Source organism: Tigriopus californicus, chromosome 1 (genome assembly GCF_007210705.1).
Source record: "Tigriopus californicus strain San Diego chromosome 1, Tcal_SD_v2.1, whole genome shotgun sequence".
In the NCBI taxonomy this organism is placed as follows: domain Eukaryota; kingdom Metazoa; phylum Arthropoda; class Copepoda; order Harpacticoida; family Harpacticidae; genus Tigriopus; species Tigriopus californicus.
Genome location: NC_081440.1, coordinates 13,998,040 through 14,008,808, shown reverse-complemented (window position 1 = coordinate 14,008,808; position 10,769 = coordinate 13,998,040). Strand labels below are relative to the sequence as shown.

At 42.6% G+C, this 10,769-nt stretch overlaps 2 protein-coding genes across 4 annotated transcripts in view; both read left to right on the top strand.

Annotated features, from left to right (window-relative positions):
* The window catches only part of LOC131877135 (zinc transporter ZIP1-like), a gene marked incomplete at its 3' end in the record, with an annotated part of 14,370 nt that extends 11,469 nt beyond the window's left edge, over window positions 1-2,901 (top strand). The window contains 2 exon segments of the mRNA XM_059222734.1: window positions 2,281-2,682; window positions 2,760-2,901. Of these exon segments, the coding sequence (XP_059078717.1) occupies window positions 2,281-2,682; window positions 2,760-2,901 (544 nt within the window).
* Window positions 2,902-3,598: 697 nt separating this feature from the next.
* Window positions 3,599-10,769, top strand: part of LOC131877117 (uncharacterized) — an 11,513-nt gene continuing 4,342 nt past the window's right edge. Inside the window, exons 1-2 of one of the 3 annotated variants that reach the window (XM_059222704.1) lie at window positions 3,599-3,739; window positions 4,012-4,652. In XM_059222704.1, the coding sequence (XP_059078687.1) occupies window positions 4,070-4,652 (583 nt within the window). In that variant the 5' untranslated portion in view covers window positions 3,599-3,739; window positions 4,012-4,069. Of the gene's footprint in view, window positions 3,952-4,011; window positions 4,653-10,769 lie in introns of all 3 variants that reach the window. The other 2 variants (XM_059222713.1, XM_059222722.1) reach the window with 2 other exon arrangements.

Here is a 10,769-nt window from a genome sequence, read left to right as displayed (position 1 = left end):
GTCTTGGGAGGCGTGTCACTTATCGTGGGCATCCTTCCCATCAAGCTTTCGCAATGTTTTGATTGGAAATCAGAACGGAGCAAGAAAAATAATTTCTTATTCTCCGCCTTGTCTTGCTTTGGAGCTGGAGTCATCTTGACCACATGTTTAACTCACATGTTACCCGAAGTCAACGAGTTCCTCGAGTTCAATATCCAACAACAAACCATCCCTGACACCGGGTTACCTTTGGCCGAGATCTTTGTCCTCTGTGGGTTTTTCATGATCTTCATAGTTGAGGAACTGATCCACATGGTCATTCAACGGTGGCACAAGGAAGGATTTGAGTCTGGCCGTAGCACTGCCGCGCTTATGGAGAAGGCAGTTCAAGAATTGGAGACGGAGGCCGCCCACGGTGATTTGGGCCATCAAACAGTTGGGATTGATATCATGACCGCTAATAATGGGTCATTTCAGGTAAGAGGATTAGATACATATCAGTCATCAGATTATGGGACATAGAGTAAGTGTGATTGGTGGATCATCATGGTCAGTTAGGAGAGCCAATTTGATAACGAAGATCGTAATGCGACTAACCTTGGAGTCTCGGATTTAACTATTTTTCCCTTATTCAGCAGCATTGGGCCAAACGTTTAAAAGGTGTACCTCGCCATCATGTTTGCAATGCTTTTCTAAGAGATAAAATGAGAAAACAAACATTTGATGAAAGCTGCATCATTGAATTTACAAATGACAGTAATGTAACAATGAGAGTAAAAAGTTTCGCTACGGGAAAGTGTTATCGTATGCAAAGAACCAATAGGAGCTCAAATGAACAAGCCCAAAAGAGGACAAGAAAACACTCAAGACAGCCATGCACACGCTCAAAAGTACGGAAGGGAGCTTTTGTTGTTTGAATTGTGAAATTGTGAAATTTCTTGTCGCTGAACCCAAGATTGTGCTCTAGTCTAGCCTTGTTTAAGCTTAGGCTGCTGAACTTGGATTTATTGTCATGATGAAAATGTACAATGCTTGCCACTTAAAAAGCCTAAACTATGATCTGCCAGCAAATTGTCAGGGAAATGCATAAAATAACCTTACTAGTGCTCTTTTATTGTCATGTGTTGATGCATTGTGGGTTTTTACAATAAATGATACTGTTCAGTGTTCTATTTCTCCTGTCTCTAAAGGAACTAGCAATTGGAGCATTGATGTGACAGAGTGGAAAAACGTCCAGGCTCAATTCTGATTGTGTTGAAGTAATTATAATTTTTATGAAGCGGACAAAGCGCCCTCTACTTTGTCTAGGTCCGGACAAACAAACGTAGAAATGAGAGAATACGTCTAAGATGCCAGATTTTGTCAAGAGATTATTTTACAAAAAGTGTGTATTGCCCAAACCTGTGACACAATAAATAAGCCATCAACTCTTTGGGAGGCGTTTCAAATTCTCTATGGGTAAAACTCCAAACAATTATGGTTTAGAAATAATTATTTTGGTGGAGGTTCTATACTGTATCATTAATGACGCGTCAACACTTTGCCAATTATCATTTCCAACCAAAAAGTACTACAAAGAGCACAGTTTTACAAGGTTTTGGTGACTAACTTTAAAAACATAGTTTTTTTTCTAAACTTACCCTCAGCTTTTTTAGCATAATTCCATGGAAAAAGATGATGATGAAAAGTTGTATTTCTCCATTTGTTTGTCCGCAACGAGAGGAGGAAGGAGAGGAGAATGAAAAGTAGGATGTAGATACCGTGATTTCTCTTTCCGACTGAGCTACCGTGACCATAAGTATTCCAAGGCATACTTGGCCGAGGACAATAGTGAATTGTCAAGCCTTTGATCGGGAGGGACACCTTTTAACTGGATATCACCTCTCGATGGATCAGCTGCCCAACACTACTAGACAATGTCCTTGCTAGCCCAATCGTACAGGAGAGTATCAGAAAAGGAAGAGAGTATGAGCCGTATGAGCCAGGGATAACTGGAACCGGAGAGGAAAGCTCTCTGAAACCTCGCTAGAAGACGCTTCAGTTAGGCGTTACCTCCTAATCGAGTGATTAAACAAGAAAATTAAATTCATTGAGCGCTCTCTCAGTGGGAATGCATCTGATCAGGAGGTAACGCATAGCTCTACCAAACCTCGCTAGCAGACGTTCGAGTTTCGTTCAAGCTTTCCACTCCAGTACTGACGTACTCCATGTAGGGGAGTTTGGAAGTTAATCGTGCATCAGAAATTTGGTCAGCCATGATTCAGGATCTGAATGACAAACGCTTACCTCTTTCACTTTCAGTCATCCTTGCGTGGGTTCTTGGTGATCTTGGCCTTGTCACTTCATGCAGTTTTCGAGGGCATCGCCGTTGGATTAACCAACAAAGAAGCCAACGTTTGGTACCTACTGTTCGCCATTGCCGCTCATAAGTATGTGATCGCATTCTGTCTCGGCATCCAATTCGTTACCACGGGAATCCGGCCCTTCCTGATTATCATTTACATTGGCGTGTTTTCCCTCATTTCCCCTTTTGGCATTCTGATTGGCACCTTGCTCACTGGAACGGTCTCCGTAGATGAAGAACTCCAAAACCCAACTGTCACCATTTTACAAGGATTGGCCACGGGAACCTTGCTTTACGTGGTCTTCTTTGAAGTCTTGGAGAACGAGCGAAGGCAGAAGAAGATGAAAGGAATCTATCAAGTAAGTTCGCCGCTCATCGGGGGCAAGAAACTCTGCACAGTGTTCTTAAAGAAGTGTTTCTTGTACGTTTTCTTTAGGCCTTATTCGTGATATTGGGATTCCTGGTGATGATTGTGGTCCAATTAGTAGAAGTCAACGGAAAAGATCCTGAGGATTTGCCCTCAAAAGTGGCACATCATAGTTGCGTCCTTGACCCTAAAATGATCGCCAATTTCTCTATACCCGTAAACATCACATGCTTCAATGGACACTTCCAATTGAAAGAGGGTGTTTGATCGAATGTGCCGTGTACATCGTATAAAGCTATACTTTAAGAATCAAAAAATATATCGAACAAAGTGATATACTATATAAAAGACCATTCCTTGATTGACCACCCCTTTAGCAATAGGAATGTTTGTACTTCTTACTTCCGTCATCTTTCCGATCAGACAGGCTTCATAGGAGTTATCAAGGTCCACAATAATCAACCATGATCCCATTGCCAATCTTTTTGTGTGGCCAACAGATTAATCTCTTTTTGCGCCCTGACCTTCTGGCTTCACAAAGCCTGCCTGTCAAGAGGAACCCAGGAACTTGGTTGCTGGCTCTGCTTTGCGTATCGGAAGCACTGTCCAAAATCATTGCACCCTTCTCCAACCTTCACCGATCTCACACCCTTGCACTCTTGCACTTACGTTGGCTCGCATGTGCTCAAAATACGAAGGCGGAGTGTGAGCTCGAACGCCCACATAGCTTCAAAGTGAACCAGGAGAAAGGGGCACACGACGAGCCATTCTGGTTTTGCTCACCATGGATCCTCGCCGGTGGCCTTTTCAAACCCAAGTACGACGGTATGTACTACAGAGAAGCTGCTCGTTTCACCTCCAGTATATCGCCAGACGTCGTTTGAGTTTGGCCGCGGCTCTTTCTTGTTCTTTGGTTTGCTCGCGAGTGTGCAGCATCGCTCTTCACCTTCAGTGTTCAGTCTTCGGTCTTCAAAGGCTGCCTCCAACTGTTCCATTTTTCTTTCCGTACGAGTACGTTCGAGTACAGTAGTTTGGTTGATACTGTCCACGTGAGTGAACTTGCCTCTCCAATTTGGTTTCATAATTTGAGCAGGATCTTGGGATTTCTATGGCTTAGAAAAAAAAGGTAGGAGGATCAGTTTGAGATTGTAGAAAATCGATTTGGGCTTGTGCATTTGGGGCTCAACTGTTGTGGCATATTTTGAGTCGGGTCCCAACTTTCGTATTATCCTGGGAATGGTCTTCTCTGCATACCATTAAAGTGAGTCTGCCTCTTGTGGAGGCAACAAAGTTTGCTCAACTTCCAGCCATTACGTTTCAGCCTTCATCTCGACCAGGACTCTTCTGGTGGCCCAAGTTCCCAACTTTTCGGTTGAAGAATGAATGGTTCCAGTCATTTTGACAGTTTGGAGTCCAACTCTGAGACAGAATCCTCTCCATCCAATCATCAAAGAAGCACTCGAGACCGGTGCCCACGTACTCTCACCATCCGAAGGAACCAGCTTTACGATGCCAATAACGTCCCATCCAATCGACACAATCAAGGCCCCACAATTCCCGATTCAGAGCCAAATCCTCACAGGCAATCATCCGACCACGTCACGAGTAGAAGAGGTCTTTCCCGGAATGGGCACAATTTCCAGGACTTTGCCAATGCAAAACGTGGTGATAGTGAACATGGATCAGGCCGACTGGCCGATCCAAATGGTCCAAAAGGGATCAGAGGGACCATCTCATCCATGGTAACATCTTTCAAAACCGTGTTTCATATTGGAGTCCCTCGAGAGCCAAGGCTCCAAGCCTCCAATATGCTGAACAACAACTCCAAGGCCAGCTTTCTTGACAATGACAATAGCCGGAAGGGAAGACCACCCAAAGCCAATAAAGATGGGCGACGTTCCACCAACCTGAGAAGTTACCAAAGATTTGGAACACGCGGAGCCGTTCGACCTGTTCCCTTGGGTAAGTTTTTTTTATTATGTAGAATTGAATATCATTTCGTACCTTCTGCGGTCACAAAAGGTCATTTGCCTCTCCCCATCTTGTTCAAATCGATTAAGACATTCATTTCCACATAGAGAATCCATTAATTCCCCCAACTGCTCCACTGTCTCTTAGCATTGGTATTGATTTATTGCCATCCAACCTTCTTCGGAAGAAGGAGCTTTTCATTTCCTAATCTCGGCCGGAGAAAACGTCCCTAGGTCTGGCGGAGAAAAAGAAACCTGGACCCCAGAACACATGGAGGCTTCTTTTGTGCATTTTCCTTAGGCTTTTGAAGGTCAATGGCTCACCATCCAGCCAAGATCTACCGTTATCTTACGGAGAATAAAACCAGGACTTGGAGCCCGAGCAAGCAGACACGCTTCCGAAAGTAAATGGTCCTTTAAAATGCAAATGTGGAAAGGAGGTAGTCGTACAAGGCTTTTACAGCAAGTCTGGAACAGGAAGTTTCTTTCCACATCAGAGCGGGGATACTCAATCCCAAGGCATTTTCCACGTCATAACACCGAATCAGTATTGTTCAAACGGTCCCAACAACTGAAGGCAGAAAGAGGTGGGGTCCTAAGTTATCCCTCGAGATCCACGCAGGGTCTGCCTGGCCAAGTTAATGGGGCTCTTGAAAAAGTGCCTCAACTTTCTTTGTTCTTTTGTGATGGACCCTTTGAGATGAGCAAACTTGACTTGAGGCTCCTGAGAAATGGAGCCCGAGCTTTCGCCAACGCCACGTCATGAAAAGACTGCCTAGATTATTCAGCCTCTGCGGTTGACAGGTCTTCAATAATAACCGGCTACTGGGGTCTGTTCGCGGGCAGGACAAAGAGTGAAAACCCCTGACACCACATTTATTTACCTTCGTGCCTACACGGCCTTTGAGAGAACATTTTCGATCTGAGCATTGTGGGTGATTTGTTGGGCCCAGCGAGTTGTTTGCGCTTATCTCGGTGGTTTGGCATTTTCTGCCATTGTTCCAGGCTCAAAGACATTAGGGCATTGGGGTGTTCCAGAATTGTGAAGGGAGAACGAACGAGCGAGAGATGCTTCAACACAATTGCCATTGTTGTTGTTGTTGTTGTTAAGGCTTTTCTAAAGAAAAAGCACAAGAAAACATTATGATCCTTTTCAAGATGAAACAGGGTCATTTCCGGCCATGGCGAGAACTCTCATTTTTGCTATACAAATGGAGAGAAGAGGCCATTTCTGCAATATCCGTATTGCAGATACTATTTTTAAGAGCGAGTTCCTTCTCTATTTTGAGAACATGGGGAGTAAATGATGCCGCATTTTTGTATTGCTTTCTTTAGCTTGCCAGTTCGATTGGTTCATGAATGTTTTACCACATCATTATCATTTTCAACACGAGTTTCAAAATCTCATTTATTTGCCAATAATGATTCGGCCATTATGGTTACCATGCAACTTCAATGAAATATAAATTATATACATTTTGTTGGAGGCAAATGCGATTGACCTACAGCATAGTTGTACAAAAGGGTATTAAATGCGTGTCAAACATGCGTTTTAATGATATTTGGCAATTGTTTTCCTTTCAAAATGAAGTAGCTGTCTTTGCAAAAGATGAAAGATTTTTCACTTCCCATGCTTTTCTACGCAGAAACTACTTTGGTGAATTTAGTATGTTTTCTCTTTCAAAAATGCGATCATTAATCTTAAGGGTGGAAGAAATGTTGTTTTGAAAAATAATTGACATCACCATTTCCACATACATTTATCTAAGACCGTGTAGGCTGAATGACACTATTTTTTGTTTGTTTTTTCACGGGCTTTTTTAACCGCTACAGGGAATACAATTCCAAATACTATTAACATGAAAGGTTAAAATTCGTCTATTTATTACCTTTCAAATTTTAGATGATATTTCGTCTACCAACGAATTTGAGTTGGCAGACCGAGCTAGTCCTTGAATGTAGGGTTTATTTGGAAAACTATCTAAAAATTTGTCCACGTCTGACTTGAAAGATGCAACCGGATCAACAAGGCCTACGTATTCCTTACGGATATTAGAGGGAAGCAAATTAAACAATGAAGGAACCCGAGAAAGAAGAGATGTGGACTTCATTGTTCGAACTAGCCTGGATTCTCGAAGACTTGAAGGTGCTCTCAAAACGCACATCAAGCCTCTACGGTCAGTACAATTGACCCTATTACTGTATCATAATTCGTCATAAAACCGCGGGTCCTTTAACTGGGGTATGCAGTCCCATGGGATGTGCCAATCCATTCAAAGATCTGTTGCTAGATTTTTGAGGTAGGCGTAAGTAAGAGTATTAGACGTAATCATGTTCCATTTTTCAATTTTTATCATGTATGCGGGCCAAAAGTCTTTGAGAACCCTTTAAACTCTGGTCCAGCGTTAGTCAAATTTCTTTTTCAGGCCTACAATAAGGGCCCTTATTTGCAACATCACACGGGGCCAAAGAAAACGGGAATGCCTTGAATGCATTTTTTCCGGACATTATGTGACCCGGGTCGCTAATCATAAATAAGATTTTGATATTTTTAGCGAAAAGCAACACATTTGCATTATACTTTCCATGGTAGCCGATTGGTTTAATGTACCCGAGGTACGACATGGTTCTCCAAAGGGTGTGGGTTCGAAACCCGCCTTCAGTGAAACCTTTTTAAATTCACTAAAGAGGAATCGGCCCAATCAGCCCTTTATTTGGTAGAGGCTGAATCACAAAGCAAAGGAGATGATCCTTTTTTTCACCCGTACATGTGCCGTCAGTCCATGAGACTTCAGACGTGCTTTAATGTACGGTGTACTTCCGTCCACGTAGAAGGGACGCAAAGAAAGGCGAGAAATAGGATAGCTCAGTTTCGTAGTTTTAGAGCTGACCCTTTTCTAAACCTCATCCCACCCCACCCCCCTTCCTTAACCCATTTAGCTTCTCCCTCCCTCCTCCTACCCCCCACCCTCTTTCCAATTCCCTCCTCTTCTCATTCCTATTCCTATTAACACTCCTCCCTAATATTCCTTGCCCCACCCCTTTTCCCAAATACGTTCCTATTCAAATGTAGCTGCCCAACCCATTCCTCAAACCCAACCATCCCCATTAGCTCATGCTTACCTCCAGTAGAACGTAGCTTTGTTGATAAGAGGGATTTTTACGTTGAGAGGATGCCAAGATTTGTGAACTTGGTCCGTCAAAAGAGAGGCCGTAAAGGGGCTTATATTTGAACGTGGATTGTCTGATTTCTAAGAAAGACAGCACAAAAGTTAAGATCTTAGAAGAACTAGCCGTTGAGAGAGAGATTTCATTTCATCTCCATAACAGAAACCTGGCTTCGATCACCGGATAAAAATTCAAAATATAGGTTGCAAAAAACAAAATAAGAGTTGCAAACTAGCAGAAAGGCTGAAGTGCACTTCGAATGCAACGATTATGGGTAGTCTCCAAAAAAGGTTGGACGTAGTTCAGGGTAAGATTTAGTCCTCCATCGAATACGACCAGTTACAAACTGAGAGTAAGGTGGTTCAGGAGGTCAGGTCAAATCCGAAGGCTTTTTCTCTTATGTGAACTCTAAGAGAAAAACGAACCATTCTGTTGGGCTTTTTGAGGTTGATGGGGCAGCCATTAGTAATGTAGGGGCTATGGCTAACATGCTTGGAGATCAGTTCTCCAGTGTATTTGCAACCCCACTGAGTTTGGAAGCAAAAGCTTATTGCTCTGAAGATGAGTCTGTTGAGATAGACAAGGTTAGTCAAGTTGAGCGTTTAGATGATCCTATAGTCACAGATCAAGATGCTTTAGCGGCCATCAAGGACTTTCAAGTTCTCCTGGTCCTGATGGTGTTGAAGTCTCAGTTCTGATGAGATGCTCACTGGTTCTTGCTCCTGTTTTCTCGTACTTGATGTGCCGCATCTTGGATCAGGGCAAGTTTCCATCTTCACTAAAGATAGCTCACATTGTTCCAAATTTTAAAAGGGGGAGTTAAGGCAAGGTTCTCAATTGGATAAGAAGCTTCATTCATGATAGGAAGCAAATTGTTAAGGTCGAGGGATCCCTTAGTGACATACATGATGTCAAGTCAGGTGTTCCTGGGCTCCATCTTGGCCCCTCCTTTATATATTCGTTGCCCCCCTTCAAAAGCTTAGTATTGCTGCCAGTCTCTCTTCTTAATGCTGACGATACAAAGTTAGTTTCTGGTAGGAAGGGCCAAGATTCCAGTAGCCTTGCAAAGGACTTAGATCGAATCTACTCTTGGATTACTAAGAGTAATATGACCCTGAACGGAATGAAATTCCGCTCAATGATGTTTGGGTCAACTCCTTCAAATACTCCACTCGTAGATTAATGGAGGTAAAGATATTTAGCAGTCTTCATCTATGAAAGATCTAGATGTAGTCCTCCAAAATAATGGAAAGTTCGATGAGCATATCCAGCTGAAGGTGGGTAAGGCTTTTCAAATGTGTGGTTGGATATATCGCACGTTTAAGTCCAGAGATAGCATCACGATGCTAACTCTGTACAAGTCGATTGTCCAGCCACATCTTGAATACGCCTCACCCATTTGGGCTCCAATGAGTTCAGCAGGTTTGCAAAAGGTCGAGCAAGTCCAAAAGATGTTTCACTAGGAACATCACAGGAATGAGAGAGCTCTCGTTTGGGAAAGGTTAGAATGGTTGGGATTGTACAGTACTCAGAGAAGGTACGAAAGGTATCTGATATTGTACGTTTTCAAAAGTATCCATGAGCTTTGTCCCAACCCAGGGTTTAGGGTCAATTCTAGTGACCGTAGAGGCTTAAATGTGCGTTTTGAGAGCACCTTCAAGCCCTCGAGAATCCAGGCTAGTTAAAACAATGAAGTCCAACTCTCTTCTTTCTCGGGCTCCTTCATTGTTTAATTTGCTTCACTCTGATATTCGTAGGGAATACGTAGGCTTGTTGATCCGGTAGCATCTTTCAAGTCAGACTTGGACAAATTTTTAGATAGCATTCCAGATCAAACCCTACATTCACGGACTAGCTCGGTCTGCCAAGTCCACCTTCGTTGTAGACCAAATATCATTTAAAATTTGAAAGGTAAAATCGACGAAATTATACCTTTCATTTTAATAAGACTGGGGATTACATTCCCTGTAACGGTTAGAAAGCCGTGAAAACAAAAAACTTTATTTCCTTAAACATTTTTCTTTCGGATATTTAGTAAAATTCATATCTTTTTGCATATTTCTATGCACTTTTGAACTTAAGGCAAAGCTCAAAAAGTTCCCCCATTTTGTGACAAATTGAGGCATTAGCTGATATTTTCGTGGCTTATCCGCTTCACCGCTTATTTTCTTGAACCCTACCATTAGCAGATTAAATTCTGCGTGACGAAACCATCAACACAGATCGGTTGAGGCATAGGGCAGAGCGGTCAAACGGTCAATCAAAACGGAAGTTTTGCAGCGCAAAAAAGACGGCAAAGCTAGAGAATCTCCTTAGATGCCATATACGCGTAGGTACACTTCCCGCTTTTTAAGGGGGATGTGGCTAGTCACGGACTTCTAGGAATATGGACTGCAAACGAAGCAAAAATATCCTATCTCCTAAACCGCTCATCTTATTCCAACTAAGTACTTCATACGACCACAAAGTCTTGTAGAATAGATGAACTCAGCCAAGTTTGAGCCAAACCTATGCTTAGGGAACTCAGGAGACATGTTCAAAGTTATGTAATAAATACTACATAAATTTGAATTTTCGGCTTGCTCTTGGTCAGCTACATAAGCTCTTGACAACATAACTTTGAAGCGATTGGTTTTGCATGTAAATGATATAAAATTGACCTACCCGTTAATTGAGAGATCTACGTTTCTTATTTTATTACTTTAATTCGAAAAGTGACTCAGAGTGGCGATGACCAAGAGCAGGCCGATTTGCCTGGAAGATCGTTCGCAGTCCATATTTCTAGAAGTCTGTGGGCTAGTGCAGTCTCCTAGTGAAAGAGAGGTCCCTATTTTTGATTCTCTGCCACAACCTTCATAAAAAAGACCTTTAAATGCAATAGCACCCATTGGCTAAGAACCAACCTGAGACTGGACAATGACATTGCCTATTGGAGAAAAAA